The 19,696-nt window shown below is 51.3% G+C and overlaps 1 protein-coding gene and 1 long non-coding RNA gene across 2 annotated transcripts; one reads left to right on the top strand and one right to left on the bottom strand.

The window, feature by feature from the left end:
- Positions 1-71: 71 nt before the first annotated feature.
- Positions 72-2,437, bottom strand: MESP2 (mesoderm posterior bHLH transcription factor 2). Its single transcript, XM_002825811.4, has 2 exons — positions 1,547-2,437; positions 72-763 (listed from the first exon to the last, which is right to left on the bottom strand). The coding sequence occupies exons 1-2, from the start codon at positions 2,420-2,422 to the stop codon at positions 494-496; spliced, it is 1,146 nt and encodes a 381-aa protein (XP_002825857.3). The 5' UTR covers positions 2,423-2,437; the 3' UTR covers positions 72-493.
- On the top strand, positions 2,356-16,806 carry LOC129050195 (uncharacterized). Its single transcript, XR_008513760.2, has 3 exons — positions 2,356-2,490; positions 3,716-3,831; positions 16,159-16,806. It is a non-coding gene; the product is annotated as an uncharacterized LOC129050195 (long non-coding RNA).
- Positions 16,807-19,696: the final 2,890 nt, after the last annotated feature.

Here is a 19,696-nt window from a genome sequence, read left to right as displayed (position 1 = left end):
GGAAAACATGTTTCCTTTTCCAGAGGCAAGAAAAACCCAGGTTGATGGACAAAAAACAAGACCAAACCAAATTTTTGTTGTGTGTGTGTGTGTTTTTTCTTTTTAAGTACAAAAAAATCAAAGCATACAGGGCTCTGGTCAACTGTCACCAAGAAGCAGAGCCTGGGGCCGGCCTCCTACACCCATTCTCCCGCCTGTCCCTGCCCAGCTGCCTTTAGGGTAAAGGAGACCCCTTCTTAGAGCAGCTCAGACTGTGCTCTGCAGAGCGCCAGGCATTCTGGGAGTGTCTAGCAGTGGAGGACAGTGCCCCCACCCTGACTCCATCCAGGGAAGGTACCCGCTATCTATTTCAAACACTGCTTCCCTGAAAGACATCACTTGGAAAAAGGGAGCCTTGGCTAAAGGAGAACATGAAAAGCCACTAATTAACAAATGAGGAGGCACCCAAGCTACAGGCCTGATTCCTGGATGGAAAGAGGGAAGCTGAGGCCATTTAGTAGAAGATGCCCAGGTGGGCCCCCTCCAGATCTTCTTGCCAAAGTTCAGGGCAGCCACTGAACCGCAGGCCTGAGCTCTGGGGAGGGCTTGCTTCACTGAGCTGGAAGGCGGCGCCCGGTCCCTGGTCCTCTGAGTTGGGCACCACCTCTGCACTGTGGCTCCAGCACCCCCAGGGAGTCTGAGGCTGCAGTCTCTGGCATGATGGGTGGGGCAGGAGAGATGGAGCTCCCAGCGATAGACAGGACTCTGGAGACACAGAGAGACCCTGCAAGAGAGATGAGAGCAGCCTGGTTAGTGGGCTACTCCCTGATGTCCAGAGATCTTGAATCTGGCTGGTTGCCATGGTATGGCTGGCAGCATTCGGACAGCCCTGGTGCCATGAATGCAGCAAAGCCAAGTGGTTAAGAGGACTGGCTCGGGAGATACTCTGCTAAGGCTTAAATCCCAGTTCTGCTACTCACTAGCAATGAGAACTCAGGTAGCTTCTTTTAGTCTCAGTTTTCTCACCTGTAAAATAGAGATGCTGATAACACCTACTTCCTAGGGTCATTACTGGGGCTGAATAATACATGTAAGGTGCCAAGAATGATGATGGGCACATAGAAAGTGTTCAACAAATTTTGGTTAATATGATTTTTTATGGACCATGAGTCATTCATGAGCCTCATGAATGAACGAATCTTGAAGAAAACTTGAAATCACCAGCTCTAGGCCCATCTACTCAGGAAATGCTGCCCTTACCCTGGGACTTCCTTCCCCCACTGCAGTCTTAATAGCACTTGAAGTCAGCACGCCCACCCTGCTACCTTCCACCCTCTGAGCAAGTCGGTGGGCTCCCCCTCTTTCCTATGGCTGTGAAGACTGCTTGGGGTGACTGTGGAGATGGCCTTAACTTCCCAGGGTCCCACCTCTTCTCCCGAGGAGCCGAGGGTTCCTTCCATTCTCCCCTCCATTAGATAATCCTGGAGTAGATAAGCTGGGATCGAAAAAGTATGAGATTCTCTGCAGACTGGAGGCTGGGGAACACAGCAAGGGCCTCCACACATACCTGGTACACTGCGGCCAGCTCCAGGGTTGCTGGGGGCGTCGTCCAGGGCACTGGTGGGTTCCGGGGCTCCGGGGACGACTGCGTCCAAGGACAGCCTTGGGGTGGCGTCCAAAGAGACGCGTCGGAGGTTGTCCCTTGGGACGAATACGGGGGCGACTGTATCTTGGGGCAGTAAGGGGGTGTTGCCCAGGGATCCGTGTCGTGGACCCCCCTCCCCAGGCGCTCGGGTGCGGCTTGGGCTCCGGGGCAGGCGGACGGGGATCCCCAGGACGCCTCGGCGAGGACGGCGGACACCAGGCCCGGCCTGGGCCCCTGTCCTTGCCCCTGCCCTTGCCCCTGCCCCTCCGCCTGCGTCTGCGCCTCCGCGGGGCCGCGGTCGGGGCACAGCGGGCAGCCCCGAGGGGACCCCGCGTCCCCGCGCTGCCTGCGCCGGCACTGCAGACTCTCCTCGCTGAGACCCAGCACGGCCGACAGGTGGCCGATGTAGCGGATGGCCAGGCGCAGCGTCTCGATCTTGGTCAGGCTCTGGCCGGCGGGCGCCACGGAGGGAGGAAGAAAGCGGCGCAACTCGTGCAGCGCGCGGGCCAGCGTGCGCATGCGCAGTTTCTCCCGCTCGCTGGCGCTCTGCCGCTGTCCCCCCGCTGGCTCGGTGCGCGCTCGTCTGGGCGTCGTCGCGGCTGCTTGTTCGGCTCGGGAGCTGCAGCCCGGAGGCGCTGGCTGCGGGAGTCCGCGGGCGCCGTCGCAGGGGCACGAACCCGACGAATCCGAGGAGGAGGCCGGGGACGTGGAGTCCAAGTGGCCGGCCCAGCCCCAGCCCTGGGCGAAGATCCAGTGGTCGTGGCCGAGAAGGCTCTGCGGAGGAGGCGACTGGGCCATGGCCGGGCTGCAGGCTCTGGGAGGCTGGGCTGGCCACCTCCAGGCCTGAGCTTTTATGTTGACCAAAGGTGCGAGGTGGCCCCCCGCCAGGTTGCAGAGAGGTGTCAAAACCCACAGAGCCCGGGGAAGGTCTGGGCAGGGGGCCCCTGGGAAAGCGGGCCCATTTGCGGAGGTGTGGATTCTGATTCCTTGGGGGCTCTAAATGGAGGCCCTTGCAGCCCGGGAAGTATGGGAGGGACAATTCGCATCTGGATGGAGCTGCTAAGCTTCTCACCACGCTCCCACCCACGCCCCTGCCCCGTCCACTGCTCACGGTGAGTGCCCGGGAGCCCAACAGTGGCGGGTAGTGCCATGGTCTGTGGGTGCCTCAGGAACCCCGTGAGGAGTGGGTGCCTCTCTCATCACCAACCTCCCGGAGATCTGTGCCCAGGACGCGGTGCCTACTGTTGTATTAAATAAGGCATCAAGACAAGCCCGGAGGGCCCTGCCCATGGTGGCTGAGGAAGAAGTACAGGTGGGCCCTTCTGGGGTCCCCAAAATCCACAGTTTCTGATTTGTTGAGTGACACCAAGAAAGGCATCTCACTGCCCATGGTCTGTATCTACTCTTGAGAAATGGAATAGATTAGGTTGGGGAAGAGGAGTTGGGTACCCTAGGTGATGAAAACCTGCAAAAATGGGTCCCCAAGCTGGCCTCTTTATTGGCTGTGACCTTGGTTAAGTTATTTAGCTCCTCTGAGCCTCAGATTCCCTCATTGGTACCAATAGTGATACAAAATACCTATGCCTAGGATGGTTCCTGGACTAAGTACAGCGATCCCTGTAAAGCACTTAGGCCCTGGCAAGTGAGCTGAAGGTTTGCCACGATCATTTTATAAAGAAGGTACTGGCCAGGCGCGGTGGCTGACGCCTGTAATCCCAAGACTTTGGGAGGCCGAGGTGGGTGGATCACCTGAGGTCATGAGTTCGAGACCAGCCTGGCCAACATGGTGAAACCTTGTCTCTACTAAAAATACAAAAACCAGCCGAGTGTGGTGGCAGGCACCTGTAATCCCAACTACTCGGGAGGCTGAGGCAGGAGAATCGCTTGAACCCAGAAGGTGGAGGTTGCAGTGAGCTGAGATCGTGCCACTGCACTCCAGCCTGGGTGACAGAGTGAGACTCCATCTCAAAAATAAATAAATAAATAAATAAAATAAAAGGAAAGTACTTACATTTCAAGGCACTAATGGGCTTTATTCATTTAATTCATATTTATTTATTTATTCTCTCTCTCTTTTTTTTTTTGAAACAGACTTGCTCTATCGTCCAGGCTGGAGTGTAGTGGCACCATCTCAGCTCACTGCAACCTCTGCCTCCTGAGTTCAAGTGATTCTTCTGCCTCAGCCTCTCAAGTAGCTGGGACTACAGGTATGCACCATCATGTCTGGGTAATTTTTGTATTTTTAGTAGAGACTGGTTTTTGCCATGTTAGCCAGGCTGGTCTTAAACTCCTGATCTCCAGTGATCCACCCGCCTTGGCCTCCCAAAGTGCTGGGATTATAGGCGTGAGCCACCGCGCCTGGCTGAATTCATATTTAGCAACCAGTAAATGTCGAGCACACAGGGTGAATGAGCTAGTCATGGTCTCTGCTCTGAGATTTCAGTCTTGTGGGAAAGAAAAGTGAACAGGCCATTGTATAACAGTAGCTGTATGCCCTTAGGCAGAGCCCTTAACCTGTTTGAGCTTGAGCTTCTGCTCAGTAAAACAGGAATAATGATACATGGGACTGTGTGAGGGATAGTTGAGATAGTAAAATTTATAAAGTAAATTATCTTCTCAGCAACAATTACAGTTTTAAGGAGATTGTCAATGTCCTGTGTGGTCTTGGGGAAAGGGCTGAGTCCTGAGGCTGAGCCAAAAGAAGGCCAGGGACATTAGGGTTCTGGCCACAGAGGTGAAGAAGTCATAGCTGGGCCTTGAACCATGCGTAGGATTTGAGTAAGGAGAGAGGCAGGTGCCGTGCATTCCGGATGGGAACTGCATAAGCAAAGACCTGGCCTTGGGACCTTCCAAGATGCCTCAGGAGCAGGGCACTGGGGTGGTGATGTGGAAGGCCAGAGCACACCTGGGCTGGGGCCAGGTTAAGGAGTTGGTTTTGGGAGCCATGGGGACTTTTGAGCGGAAGGGTGATACAATTTTAAAAATCATTAGCTAATAACTAACTAAAGATCAACATGACAGTGGTGTTCAAGAAGAGATTAACCTGCAGCAGCCTGAAGTAGCAAATGGCTTTGTAATTATGTAATCATTATTATTTTTTGTAGAGTTGGGTTTTACCCAGGCTGGTCTTGAACTCCTGGGCTCAAGTGATCTGCCCTCCTCAGCCTCCCAAAGTGCTGGGATTATAGGCGTGAGCCACCAGGCCCAGCTGCCTTGTAATATTTTTGTGGCTGATTTTATTTTATTTTATTATTTGTTTTATTTTTGAGACAGGGTCTGTTGCCCAGGTTGGAGTGCAGTGGCAGCTCACTGCAACCTCCGCCTCCCAGGCTCAAGGAATCCTCCTGCTTCAGCCTCCTGAATAGCTGGGACCACAGGTGCACGCCACCATGCCTGGCTAATTTTTGTATTTTTAGTAGAGATGGGGTTTCGCCATGTTGGCTAGGCTGGTCTCGAACTCCTGGCCTCAAGTGATCGCCTGCCTCAGCCTCCCAAAATGCTGTTATTACAGGCGTAAGCCACTGTGCCCAGGCTTTATTTATTTTAATTTTAGAGACAGGGTCTCACTCTGTTGCCCAGGCTGGAGTGCAGTGAAGCAGTCATGGCTCACTGTACCCTAAAACTGTGTTCAAGTGATCCTCCTGCCTCAGCCTCTCAAGTACTGGGACTATAGGCGCATACCACTATGACTGGCTAATCTTTTTTTTGTGTCTTTCTTTTTTTTTTGAGGGAGGGCGTGGCTATTTTCAAAAATTAACTTTTAATTACACAAATTATGTAACTACTACATTTCACTGTGAGAAATGGAAACATTACAGATAAAGTTGGAGTCTCTTTAACCAACCCCATAAACCCCCAAAAGGTAACAGCTGTTATTAGGCTGTGTGTGTAGTTCCAGACCTGGCCAGTGGGTTAACATAAACATGTGAATCCTTAGCAAACACACAGTAACCCTCCAGTTACATTATGTACATTGTTATGTGTAAATGTCAGCTTGTAATTTGTTTTTCTTCTTTTCTTTTTCTTTCTTTTCTTTTTTTTTTTCATTCAACAGCATGTTTCAGAGCATTCCATGTCAGGACATATTTTGCTGACTCACCCTTTAAAAAAATAATGGATCAAATTTTTAGTGGGGATAATCCCAGCACTTTGGAATGCTGAGGTGAGAGGATTGCTTGAGCCCTGGAGTTCAAGACCAGCCTTGGCAACATAGTCAGACCCCGCATCTAAGCAAAAAAAAAAAAAATTAGCCAGGCATGGTGGTGTGGGCCTGTAGTCCCAGCTACTTGGGAGGCTGAGGCAGGAGGATCCCCTGAACCCAGGAGTTTGAGGTTGCAGTAAGCTATGATTGCACCGCTGTGCTCCAGCCTGGCCACAGAGCAGCACCCTGTCTCAAAAAAAAAAGTACTGCCAGCGAATACAGATTTAACCAAAACCTTGGTTATAGTTGATCTAAATGTTTTAAATATTTATCCATTTAAATAATTTTTTTCTTTAGACAGGGTTTCACTCTGTCACCCAGGCTGGAGTGCAGTAGGGCAGTCATGGCTCACTGCAGCCTCCATGTCCCGGGCTCAGGTAATCTTCCCACCTCAGCCTCTGGAGTAGCTGGGACTACAGATGTGCACCATCACGCCGGCTAAATTTTGTATTTTTTGTAGAGACGGGGTTTCACCATGTTGCCTAGGCAGGTCTCACACTCCCGGGCTCAAGCAATCCACTCGCCTCGGCCTCCCGAAGTGCTGGGATTACAGGTATGAGTCACTGTACACAGCCCATGTAAATAATTTTAACTTTGGAAAAAAGGTAAAATGGCAGGAGGTACAGATACACTTTCAATAATGAAATTATATCACTTTTTCTCCTCAGAATTTATTTTGAAATATATTGGAGAAAACATGCCCAAGTCACTGCTCTAACGTTATGATGAAGTAACACTTGGCGTTGAATAACACTGGGCAGACAACTATCGTTTAGTTTATTCTAGCAGCTATGAATAAAGAAGAGAAAATTTTAATTGGTCCATAACATGAAAAGAAGGTGGGATAGATTTCAAACAGGCTTTCTTTGGAAAGAAGCAGTTAGTTATGGAACATTTCATGGCTTAAATGGGTTTAAACCAAAATTTAAAAAAAAACACAAAAAAACTATTTCCTAAGGGGAAATAAGGGACAACTCGTAAAACATTCACCCCTAGACTTTTTGGCACATGTAGTGTAGGTACATCATTTATTGGTCCAAGACCACACAACACTATAAAGCTCTTGACATACTGTCTATCAGGGAACTTGCACGTATGCATTCAACAGTTATAAACAAAATTCATCAGGCTTCATAGATCCGTCTTGATCTACGTGCTGCATTTCAGATATAGCAGGTGCTGTTTCTATTGGTGTTTCTTCATTATTATTATTTTTTTTGAGATGGAGTTTCGCTCTTGTTGCCCAGGCTGGAGTGCAATGGCATGATCTCGGTGCACTGCAACCTCCGCCTCCTGGGTTGAAGCGATTTCTCCTGCCTCACCCTCCCAAGTACGTGGGATTATAGATGCCTGCCACCATGCCTGGCTAATTTTTTGTATTCTTAGTAGAGACAGGGTTTCACCATGTTGGCCAGGCTGGTCTCGAACTCCTGACCTCAGGTGATCCACCTGCCTCGGCCTCCCAAAGTGCTAGGCTTACAGGTGTGAGCCGCCACACCTGGCCTCTATTGGTGTTTCTGACTCACACCTTTATTTTTATTTATTTATTTATTTATTCATTTATTCATTTATTATTATTTTTTTTGAGACATTCTGTTTTGTCCAGGCTGGAGTGCAGTGGTGTGATCTCAGCTCACTATAACCTCCGCCTCCCAGGTTCAAGCGATTCTCGTGCCTCAGCCTGCCAAGTAGCTGGGACTACAGGCATGTGCCACCACGCCTGGCTAATTTTTCTATTTTTAGTAGAGACAGGGTTTCACCATGTTGGCCAGGCTGGACTCGAACTCCTGACCTCATGCAATCTGCCTGCCTCAGCCTCCCAAAGTGCTGGGATTACAGGCATGACTCATGCCTTTTAACTGCTGTATGGTAGTCCATGGCATGCACAGCCACTTACTGATGCACCTTTATTGTATTTTTAGTTTTTGCCCAGCAGTGCTGCCCTGTGCGTGAACAGCTAGGAATGCATTGGTGCATGGTCTTGTGATCTCCAGGAAGCTTCTGAATATCCAGAATTATTTCCCCCCAACCTCCTTAGAGCCAGCCTGAGGGATTTCTTGTGGAGGGATTTGGTATATAATGGGATTCCACCACAGGCACAGAGCCCTGCACATGGTACATACATCCTTTCCTCTCGGAGATTGCCTGGTCTCCTTCTACCTTGGTTTGAGCTGGCCTGGAGCCCAGACCCTAGGGTGACTGTGGGTTGTACAGTGTAAGTTCTGGAAGGTGGGGCCCTGGGCCTGGTTTGTTGTGGCCCCTGGCACTTCCCTGCACTCCTCAGCCAGGCTCTGGAAGCACAGGGGCACTCTATCTGCTAGCCTCACCCACCAGGAGGGAACCCCAAGTGGATCCCCCAGCTGGGCCTCCACTTAGCACAGGGAGGCAGTGCAGCTTAGTGGTCAGGCGTCTGGGCTGCAGAGTGAGACAGGCCTGGTTTCTTACCAGCTGGGAGAACTTGGGCAACTTACTCAATCTCAGTTTTCTCATCTATAAGTGGGTATTCTGATCTCCAGGATAACTGAAGTAAAATAAGATAATGCATGTGATAACATTTAGAACAGGGCTGATGTTATGCTTACAGCAAGTTCAGGAACAGCAGAAAGAAATGATTAAAGGAATAGGTTGGATTGTGAGTGAGGGAAATGATATCTTCAGCCTCGGTCTCAGAAGGAAGTGATTCCTTGCTTTCTGGGAACTGCTCCCACACCAGACCAGGGCATCCTGCCCTCCCCACCTCTTCATATCCAGCCTTTCTCTTCTGTTGGGCCCTGGCAGGGGTGCCTGTCCAACTTGCCTACAGCCCTGGGGCCCTTAAGGGGTCCACTTCTGGATGGGTGTGGGGCCACGTATTTACTCCGTGCTGGAACCTGCCCTAGGTGCTGAGCAAACAAGCCAGGTTTGGATCCTACTCTGCAGCCCCTTTTCAGTGTTTCCACCCTTCATTTGGTTCCCCTGTTAAAAAGAGGGCCTGTGGCTGTGTGCCGTTGGGTAAGGTGATTACATTCTGGGCTTCAGTGTGCTAGTAGCACCAGGTTCACATCTTCCTTTCTGTGATAGGAATGGTGGCTAGATCAGGGAAACGTGGTCAGAAGAATGTATTTGGGTTTCACAAGTGTGGCAGACACTGCTAGTTGCCCACACAGCCTTTATTTGCCTTTTTCTTTTAGTAATCTTGTGTTGTGCATGGTGATACACCCTGCTAAAAAAAAAAAAAAAAAAAAAAACAAAAAAAAAACAACCCTATATTTGCCAGCTTCTTTTATAGATGGAATGGCCAATGAGATATTAGTGGAAGTCACTGGCTGGAGCTTCTGGGAGAACTCTTTAGCGCTGAGAAGTACACTCCTGTGGCTCTGCCCCCTTATATTTTCTTCATTACCTGGAAAACATCTGATGGCTGGAGTTTCAGCAACTCCATTGTGACTCTGAAGCAGTCTCAAAGACAGAAATCACACATTAAGGATGGTAGAGCAGAGAGAAGCCTGCGGCATTGATGAGAACGTGGACATGCCACACTGGCCCTGGACTGTCCACCCCTGAATTTCTTTCATGTGAAAGAAAAATAGGCCGGGTGCCGTGGCTTGTGCCTGTAATCCCAGCACTTTGGGAGGCTGAGGCGGGAGGATCACTTGAACCCAAGATTTCAAGACCAGCCTGGGGAACATAGGGAGACCTATGTCTCTACAAAAACAACGAAACAAAAAGATGGGCAATGGTGTCACATGCCTCTGGTCCCAGCTACTCGGGAGGCTGAGGTGAGAGGATTGCTTGAGCCCAAGAGGTTGAGGCTGCCGTGAACTATGATCATGCCACTGTGATCCAGCCTGGGTGACAGAGTGAGACCCTGTCTCAAAAAAAAAAAAAAAAAAAAGAAAGAAAAGGAAAGAAAAGAAAAGAAAAAGAAAAATCACCATCTTGTTTAGGTCAGTGTCATTTTAGGAGGTACTATGAGCTACCAAACACAATTCCTACCCACATAATAGGGAAGTTCCCAGAGTTTCCTTATCACCAAGTGGGGCCATGTGAGCTGGATGACAGTTCAGTTAAGTGAATTCACAACAGATTCAGGGCTCCCACAAATGAATGAACGGATGTTCACTGGGAGGAAGGTCTCTAGTGAGGGGCCACAGGCACTGTTCCCAGCCTTTTCCTGGGCAGTATTATGATCTTGAATGAACATATGAACTGATCTAATGTGGGGTAAGACCCAAACCCAAAAGTGACTTGGAAAACAGCCAGTATCAAAAGAAATCCTGACAGGCTGGAACAACCTATCAGACCTGATCAAATAGAACCAGCAGGTCCCGTGTACTCTTCTCCAAGTTCATGTCAGGAGGCATCCTGTAAAATCAGCACATGTGGGAGGGCATGGTGGTCATTGCCTTCAAAGTATGAGGGGCATAAAAGTAAATGTGATCCAAGCTGCATGCAAATTCACAAGAAGCAGGCCAGGCGCGGTGGCTCATGCCTGTGATCCCAGCAGTTTGGGAGGCCAAGGCAGGTGGATCAGTTGAGACCAGGAGTTTGAGACCAGCCTGGCCAACATGGCGAAACCCCATCTCTACTAAAAATACGAAAAAGCTAGCCAGGCATGATGATGCGCACCCGTAGTCCCAGCTACTCAGGAGGCTGAGGCAGGAGAATCCCTTGGACCCAGGAGGCAGAGGTTGCAGTAAGCTGAGATCACACCACTGCTCTCCAGCCTGGGCAGCCGAGCAAGACTGTCTCAAAAAAAAAAAAAAAAATTTTTCACAAGAAGCAGGGGTGGGGGCAGGGGGGATGGTCTTCAATCGAGGAGTGATGGTTCCTTATTCTCCAGACAGGATGGGCCCTACCTAACTGGAGGCCACTGTTTATGAGGGATGGGGACAAATCCCAGCTTAGACAGGGACGTTGGTGAGAGGGCTTGAAGCCAGGTCGCCAGAGAAATAGCTGGAGGACCTGGGAGCATTGAGTACAAAAAGAAAAAAGTGGAGGGGATATGACGGTTGTCTGCAGAGGCACGGACCCAGGGGAACACTCCAGAGAGAGTCTGAAGAACTTTCTAAGTCAGAGGCACTGTCTTGTAGGGGAGGGAGTGGCCTGTTCCTGGAGCTAATCAAGAAGAGGTCAGATGACGACACGTTAGGCACGTGCAGGAGCTGGAGCAGATGGCTGCTGTGGCCTCTGCCAAGCTCTGTAAAACGGGGTTGGACCTGATGACCACTGATGTCGTTTCAGAGCTCAGGCCAACAACTAGGGAGAGAACAGGAGCTGCTGCTTCAGGACTCTGGGTAGTCCCAGGGCAGGGGAGCACAGGGGAGCCCTCAGGGCGTCCTGAGTTGGGGGAGCGCAGAGGGAGGCCTCCCAAGTGCCCAGGCTCAGGCCACCTGCACACCTACTCTTGTCGGTGCCCGAAGCTCAGTGACTCGGCTGGGCCTGCTCTCAGGGCTGGAAGCACAAAGCTGCCATCATCTTGTGCAGGGCTTGCCTGTGTGGCGTGGGTCAGCTTGGCCCCGAGGCAGGTAATGCCCATGTCTGTATTCCTTCTAGACAGTGAGGAAACTGAGACCTCCATCCCACCACCCCCTTATGGGCCTCCCAGCACTTCCTCCCCAACCAGCAGTGGGGTGGGGAGGGCAGAGGCCTCAGGTTGGCCCCCCAAGATATGCTCATTCAGCCCTGGCCCTGTTACAGGGTGGGAGAGGGCAATGCCCTTGGTCCAGCCCACCTTTGGTGGCTTAGTACAGGCCCCTACAGCCACCTGGCTTCCCACAGCCCTGTGACAGGAGCTCTGCACCTGCTCTTTCTCCCTGGGCAGGCAGTGCAGGGCCCTGGGAACAGGTCCAAGGCCCTGGAGCCAGGTTAAAGTCTGGTCCTGACCCACGGGTCTCTTCTCCTTTCCTTCCCCTTGGATCCCTTCCAGGCCCTAGGGGGTGAGCAGGCTGTGGAAATGCGGAAGGGAATTGGGGGTGCTGGGCCAGGAGGGAGCTGCAGGGCCGTGTGGTATTCTCATTACCAGCGAGGCAGAGAGGGCCAGCCCAGCCTCCCCCCCGGGCCACTGTGGCTACCTTCACACCTCCTGGCTGCCTGTTGACACAAAGGCCGCCTCCCTCAGGGCAGAAGGTGTTGACTTGGGAATGAGGGTGTGCAGGAGCCTCCAAAACAGCCCAGCAGCAGACCCCCTCAGAAGCCCCAAAAAGTGCTTCCGGGGTGGGGGGTGGGAGGCTACAGGTCCCAGCCCCAGGAGGCCAGGGTAAGGCCAGGACCTATGTTCCTGGGCTGGGGATGGAAGGAGTGTGGGAGGACTTGGGTCTTGATGGACCGCTCACTTGGGGAGCCCGAGTCCGCGTCTCCTGGCCCCAGGGGCTGGTACATGGGCATAGCCATGGAGGCCCTGCCAAGCAGAGCACCTCACTGAGAGGTGTCACTGGGAGGCCCAGAGACTGACAGCCACTGGGGCAAGGTCACAGAGCAGCCACTGGAACTGCCACTTGCCCCGACTGCGTGTCAGGCCAGCCTCGTCTTCTGAGCCCTTTCCACAGACCAGCTGAGCCTGTGCCTGCTGAGCCTACTCTGCTCAAACCCTGTGCCCTGCAACCTGCAGCTTGCCCCTGGCTCAGCTCAGGAAATGGTCCCCAGAGAGATCACATCACTTGCTGAAGGTCCCCAGAGCCAGGACTCCAGCCCACTGGTATCTGGCTTTGAGTCAAAGGCCGTGCATAACACCAGTGGGAACACTGCCTGGCTGGGACTGAGTCTCCAGGAGGATGAGTTGCCTGCTTGGGAGTGGAAGGAGAAGGACCGACAAGTCAGCGCTGAGTCCGGTGGTGGCCAGGTGTGCAGGGTGCCTGTGGAAGGCAGGGAGGTGCTCCCTGCCGGGGCCATCAGGGCAGGTTCTGGGGGGAAGGAAAGGACCTGAGATTGTGGATTTCCTCCAAGTGATGGCGGGTGGGTGTTCCTGGCAGAGGGAAAGGTGTGAGCCCAAGGCTGGAAACAGGGAAGCCCAGGGCGAGCTTGCTGGCAGTGCCCAGGGGGCTGGTGCCTCAGGCTGGCAGGGATAAGCAGGAGATGATATAGATAAGCAGGTGGGAACCGGATGGGGTGGGGGAGGTCCTGCTGAGTGAGGAGTTCAGACTCAGGGAGGCAATGAGATCCACATAAGATTTGAGGAAAGAGAGAGGTTGGAAGGCAAAGATCCTGAGGCAGGAAACTGGTCCAGAGGCTGCGCTCATCTCAGGTCAAGGGCTGCCTGCAGCCTGGCAGGGGCCTGGGAGTGGGCCCAGCCGTCACTGGAGAGAATGTGGAAAAGGGGAAAGGACTGGCTGCTGTTGGCTGGGGAAGTAAAGGAGGGGCTGGGAGCCCCAGGCACAGGGAGCTGCCCAACAGAGCTCACCCTCTGCTCTTCCTCCAAGAAGGCTGAGCCAGGGAGTCCCCAGGACTACGTGGTCCAGTTCCTGGGACAGCAAGGCCCATGGAGGCAGCTCAGGCCTAGGGCCAACAGTGCCTGGGGTCAGCTCCCCATCTAAGCCTCAGTCTCCTCATCTGAAATGGATGTCCTTGCTGGGAGGATTAGATAGAGGACCATATGTTGGGCACCTGGGACTCCACAAGTCCTGCCTGCCTGCCTGCCCTGCTGGAGAGGACCACCCGAGGCCCTGCAGCTCTTGGGAGGACAAAGGGCAGTGCCCATTCCAGGGGCTGCAGGCTCTGGGAAGGAAGACCCAGCCTCCCAGGCCTTGTCTCCAGGCTTGGGCTTATCCATTGGAGTGTGAACAAGCTGGATAGGGGGGCGGGGGGTTTCAAAGTGTTTTCTTCCCTCCCCTCCCCTCCCTTCTTCTCTCTTCCCCTCCCCTCCCCTCTTCTCCCTTCCCCTCCCCTCTTCTCCCTTCCCCTCCCCTCTCCTCTCCTCTCCTCTTTCCTTTTTCTCTCCTTTCTCTCTTTCCTTCTTCCTCCTTCTCCCTTCTCTTTCCCCTTCCCCTTCCTCTTCCCCTTCCCTTCCTTTTCTTTCCTTTCCTTCTTTTTTTTCACCAAAGCAACGCATCCTCATTACAGAAAAGGGAGAGAATATATACATACAAAAAGAAGGGAATGTAAAAGGCCCCCAGTTCCATCAACCCAGAGAGAAGCACTTTGGCCCATGTCACTGCATCTTAACCTTTTTTAGGCCTCTCTGCCAGCACAGGAACATAGAGATAGAGGCATTGAGAGGCAGTGTGTCAATTTCTGGGGTTGGGGGTTGTTTTTCTGTTTTTTGAAGCTTCTAACATATATATTTTTTCTCTTTTTTTTTTTTTTTTTTTTTTGAGACGGAGTCTCACTGCTCTGTCACCCAGGCTGGAGGGCAGTGGCGCAGTCTCTGCAAGCTCCGCCTCCCGGGTTCACGCCATTCTCCTGCCTCAGGAGATTACAGGTGTAATCCCAGGCCCACGCCTGGCCTATTTTTCTCTTTTTTTTTTTTTAAACAGCTTTTTTGAGATAGAATTACATACCATACAATTTGGCCGGGCGTGGTGGCTCATGCCTGTAATCCCAGCACTTTGGGAGGCCAAGATGGATTACTTGAGTTTAGGAGTTTGAGACCATTCTAGGCAACATGGCAAGACCTTGTCTCTACAAAAGAAAGCAAAACTTAGCCAGGTGTGGTGATGCACGCCTGTGGTCCCAGCTACTGGGGTGGCTGAGGTGGGAGGATCGCTTGAGCTTGGGAGGGTAAGGCAGCAGTGAGCCATGACTGCGCCACTGCACTCCAGCCTGGGCGACAGAGCCAGACCCTGTCTCAATAAATAAATAAAGTGTATGATTCAAGGTTTTTGTATATTACATTTTAATTATTTAAAAATTGTAATATTCACCTGAGGTTAGGAGTTCGAGACCAGCCTGGCCAACATGGCGAAACCCTGTCTCTACTAAAAATACAAAAATTAGCCAGGTGTGGTGATGCATGCCTGTAATTCCAGTTACTCAGGAGGCTGAGGCAGAAGAATTGCATGAACCTGGAAGGCAGAGGTTGCCATGAGCCAAGACTGCGCCACTGCACTCCAGCCTGGGCAACAGACTGAGACTCCATCTCAAAAAAAAAAAAAAAAAGGAATATATATAACATAAATTTGCCATCTCTGCCATTTTAAAGTGTGCAATTCAGTGGCATTAATTACACTCACAATGTTGTGCAACTACGACCACTTCTATTTTTAAAATGTTTTATCACCTTAAATGGAAACTCTGTAACTCTTAAGCAATAACACTCCATTATTCCCCACTTCATTCCTTGGTAACCTCTTACCTGCTTTCTGTCTCTGGATTTGCCTGTACTTGGTACCTCATATAAGTGGAATCATGCAATCTTTGTCCTCTGGTGTCTGGCTTTTTTCACTTAGCATAATGGTTTTCCAGTGCATCCACATTGTAGCACGTATCAGTACTTCACTCCCTTTTATGGTTGAATGATATTCTGTTGTGTGGATAGACCATATTATGTTTATCCATTCATCCTTCAATGAACATTTGGGTCGTTTCGACCTTTTGACTACTGTAACTAGAGCTATGCATTGGTGTACAAATATCTGTTCTAGTCCCTGCTTTCAATTTCTCTGGGTATATGGTGTGCTGTTTCATGACCAGCTTTTCTCACTGATATATCGAGAACGTTTTCCATACCAGTAGATGTACTTCTGCAACCAGATTTTTAAGGCATGCTCTGTACTCCACTGGTGACGTGGTGGTGACAGTTTAGTTAACAAAATGTGTACTCTGAGATCCCTTAATAAAGTTTTCCACATAAGTACATCCTTATGCCTATATTTTAAAATTTATTTCTATTTTTATTTATTTATTTTTTAAGACTGGGTCTTGCTATGTTACGTTGCCCAGGCTGGTCTCGAACTACTGGGCTCAAAGCTGTCCTCCTGCCTCAGCCTCCCTAGTGCTGAGACTACAGTAATGTACCACCATGCCCAGCAATAAAAATTAATTTAATTTAATTTAATTTTTATTATTTATTTATTTTTGAGATGGAGTCTCATTCTGTCATCCAGGCTGGAGTGCAGTGGCACGATCTCAGCCCACTGCAGCCTTGCCCTCCCAGGCTCAAGTTATCCTCCCACCTCAGCCTCCGAAGTATCTGGGACTACAGGTGCACACCATCACACCCAGCTAATTTTTTTAAAAAAAAGTTTTTTTGTAGAGACGGGGTTTCACCATGTTGCCCAGGCTGGTCTCAAACTCCTGGGCTCAAGCAATCCATTCACCTCCACCTCCCAAAGTGCTGGGATTACAGGTATGCACCACCGCGCCTGGCCAAAACTTATTTCTATTTTTTAAACTTTTTTTAAAAATGTTTATTTTTCAGATGGAGTCTCACTCTATTGCCCAGGCTGGACTACAATGGCATGATCTCGGCTTACTGCAACCTTCACCTCTTGGGTTCAAGCAATTCTCCTGCCTCAGCCTCCCAAGTAGCTGGGATTACAGGCATGCACCACCACACCTGGCTAATTTTCGTATTTTTAGTAGAGACAGAGTTTCACCATGTTGGCCAGGCTGGTCTCAAACTCCTGACCTCAAGTGATCCACCTCGGATCCTCGGCCTCCCAAAGTGCTGGGATTACAGGCGTGAGCCACCATGCCCAGCCTTTTTAATTTTAAATAATAAAAAAATAATAAGAAGAAAGAAACCTAAACGACTCGGTATTCCCAGGCTGTCTCCCATCCTAGTACTTAGCTTCTGAGATAAGACAAGATTGGGCGTGTTCAGGGTGGTATGGCTGTAGACCAGAACTTATTTTTAAATTGCACATGTAATACATGAATGGAGTCTTTTTGTGAAAAATGTAAACAATGAAGACAAATTTCAAGCTTGACCAGCCCCCAGAACTCACTCCTGCCCCAACCCACACTCCAAACAAGTCCTGGTATGTTTTTCTACATTTGGTGTGTACCCAAGGCCTCTGTCTATGTACATATACACATATATACGATAGACCCTTTCAGAATACATAGTATCATACTATGACTTTCTGTGTAGAGGGGCTGTTTTTCAAATTTCATTTTCTTTTGACTTTGCTTATATCAATGGTGCCATACTGAATGAAATTTCTGCACCTTGATTTTGTCACTAAGCAGTCTGTCTAAACTTGCACTTTTAATCTTTTCCAATCAGGATGAATTGCTGTCAGGGGAATGGCTGGGCAAAGGGCATGGTGAGGCTGTTCTGAAGCTTCAGCCCAGCCCTGTCGAGTCCAGGAGGTGTGTGGTTGAGGCTGACCTGGTTAATGGCAGCCAGCAGCACTGTCCACACACCTGGGGCACCTTGGCCAAGGCACCTGGCCATCCTGTGTGCTCCCAGGGCCTGGAGTGGAGCATAATCTACAAGGCTGAAGAAAACTTCCTTGGCTCAGGCCAAGCGCTGGATCGTGGATTTCTCTTGGTAAGGGGCCTTGGGAGCTGAGGATAGAGTTCCTCTTGTCCTCGGTCTTTGGTACGTGGTCAGTACAGATCATGTAAGACCCCTCTTTTTATTTCACATCTGGCCAATTTAAGCTCTCTCCCCCTTCCCTTCAATGTTCTCTAGCCTGTCCAGGGATGCCCTGTCCCCAGCCTCTGGCAAAGGACCCCCGCCCACTGGCGCTGCCCTTCCCCAGGTCCTGCCCAGGCATTCCAGCTAGGCCCCAGGAGCCCCGCTCTGCTTTTTACTGGGTCTAAAGTCAGACACCTCGGGGGCATTCTCCTAACCTCAGATGCAGGACCCAGAGCTGGCCAAGGGCCTGAACCAGGTGGCTCGTATGAGGTACCAGGCTGGTGACCTGGGCCGGCCCTGCACTCTTCATTCTTCTGCCTGGGGCTGGCCACGCTCCCAGCACCTCATCACTGTTGTGAGCAGTCGGTAGGGGAGAGGGGGCACTTAGGGCCCAAAGCCTTCACTTCCTGCCTGGATACAGCTCCATCCTGGGCTTTTCTGGAGGGCCTGAGCAGGCTGGGCACACCCGACTTGGCAACTGAACCGAGTCTGCAAACCCTCACCCGAGAGTTGGCAAGAGTTTCGAGTTTCGGTCATCTTGTGGTCTGGCCTCTTTCTACCTCAGCTGCACCTGGGGTGTGTGTGTATTGGGGAGGGGTGTTGAGCCCTGCTTGGCTCCTGCCTTCCTGAACCTGTCACCCTTTTCCTCATTCTGCTGGGCGCCCGTCTTGCTCCACGTCTCTGCACACAGATGCATGCTTTTCCTGGTGGACAGACCGGCAAACGGGTCCAGAGAGGGCAAACGGCCTGTCTAGGGTCACATGGCCTGTCACACAGGCACTGAACTGGCCTTCATCTATATCTTAAGCCAGCCCAGCATCCCTGACACATCTACACAGTTCCCAGCGCACCCCCAAGTAGAGCCAAGCCTGGGTTCTGGCCCTAGCCCCAGAAAAAACGTCCTTAAGGGTTGGAGGAAGAGCTGCCCAGTTCAGACCCAAAGATCCCACATGGCTGGGCAGCGCCCTCTGTTGGCTATGGTTGGGAGTGTGTGGACACTGGAAAGCCAGGGGTCAACCCTCTGTCCCGACTGGGGCCTTCCCACCAAGGCAGGCAGTGTCCCCCAGGACATCTCAGCAGGCAGTCGGGAGCCCCTGCTCCATTTTGCAGGTGGCATTGTGTGACAAGTATGCCTCCTCCCTTTATACCTCAGTTTCCCCACTTTTCACTCTAAGGCTGAGACCCATTGGCACTTCCCTGGAGGAAGTGAAGGAGCATAAATGCTACGTCCTTAGGAGAGAGGAGCTATCTGCTTACCCTGCATTGTCAGCCAGCTCCAGACCCACCAAGATGCGGCACTTCCTCTTGAGCCTTTCCTGGAATCTGCCAAGTCTCTCTCCTTTCTCCCGCCCCCTCCCTCCTCGTCACCCCTGGGCTGCCTGCGACTTCCACTGGCTGAGCACCCAGCTGATCTGTAGCCAGATAATCAGATTATTGTGAGTCTAGAATAATCTATTCCATATGGCTTGCCAGCTCAGTGGCTCCGAGAGCTGAAGGTGTGAGGGGAGGGAGTGATCATCCTTGGAAGGGGCTGCCCTGGGAGCTGCGGAGCCTCAGCGGGAGGCTGATAGGAAAGGAAGCACAGGTGGGGGAAGGTGAGCCCGCCTTGCTGGGCCCTCTGACTTCTCTGGGCTTCAGCCCAAGCATGGCCTCCAGGCCTCACGATCTGAGACCCACAGGGGCTGGGTGCTCCCCAGGGCCTTTCCCACCTTTTGATTGGAGTGGGGTGTTCACCATGGGGCACTGCTGCATAATTTCAGGGAGATTTTATTTTTTATCCTCAGGCTGCATCCTCCAGGGATCTGGTCCATGAAGTCCAGATGGGGCCTGCAAGCTCTTCTTCTTCTTCGTCTTTGTCTTCTTCTTCTTCCTTCTTCCTTCTTCCTTCTTCCTTCTTTCTTCTTTCTTCTTCTTCTTCCTTTTGTCTTTTTTTTTTTTTTTTTTTTTTTTGAGACAGAGTTTCACTCTTGTTGCCCAGGTTGGAGTGCAGGGGTGTGATCTCGGCTCACTGCAGCCTCCACCTCCCAGGTTCAAGCAATTCTCCTGCCTCAGCCTCCCGAGTAGCTGGGATTACAGGCACCTACCACCATACCCGGCTAATTTTTTATATTTTTAGTAGAGATGGGGTTTCTCCATGTTGACCAGGCTGGTCTCGAACTCCTGGCCTCAGGTGATCCACCCGCCTCAGCCTCCCAAAGTGTGTGGATTACAGGTATGAGCTACTGTGCCCGGCCTCTTTCTCTTCTTAGTCTCTGTGATGTGAAGCAAGGCTTAATGTGACTGGAGGGGTCCCCAACCCCTTCACTCTTGGGACCTCCCTCCAGGATGGAAAGAGCCACTCATCCTCCAAAGGAGACATGGGAGATATAGG

Source organism: Pongo abelii, chromosome 16 (genome assembly GCF_028885655.2).
Source record: "Pongo abelii isolate AG06213 chromosome 16, NHGRI_mPonAbe1-v2.0_pri, whole genome shotgun sequence".
NCBI lineage: Eukaryota > Metazoa > Chordata > Mammalia > Primates > Hominidae > Pongo > Pongo abelii.
This window is presented reverse-complemented; position numbering and strand designations above follow the sequence as displayed.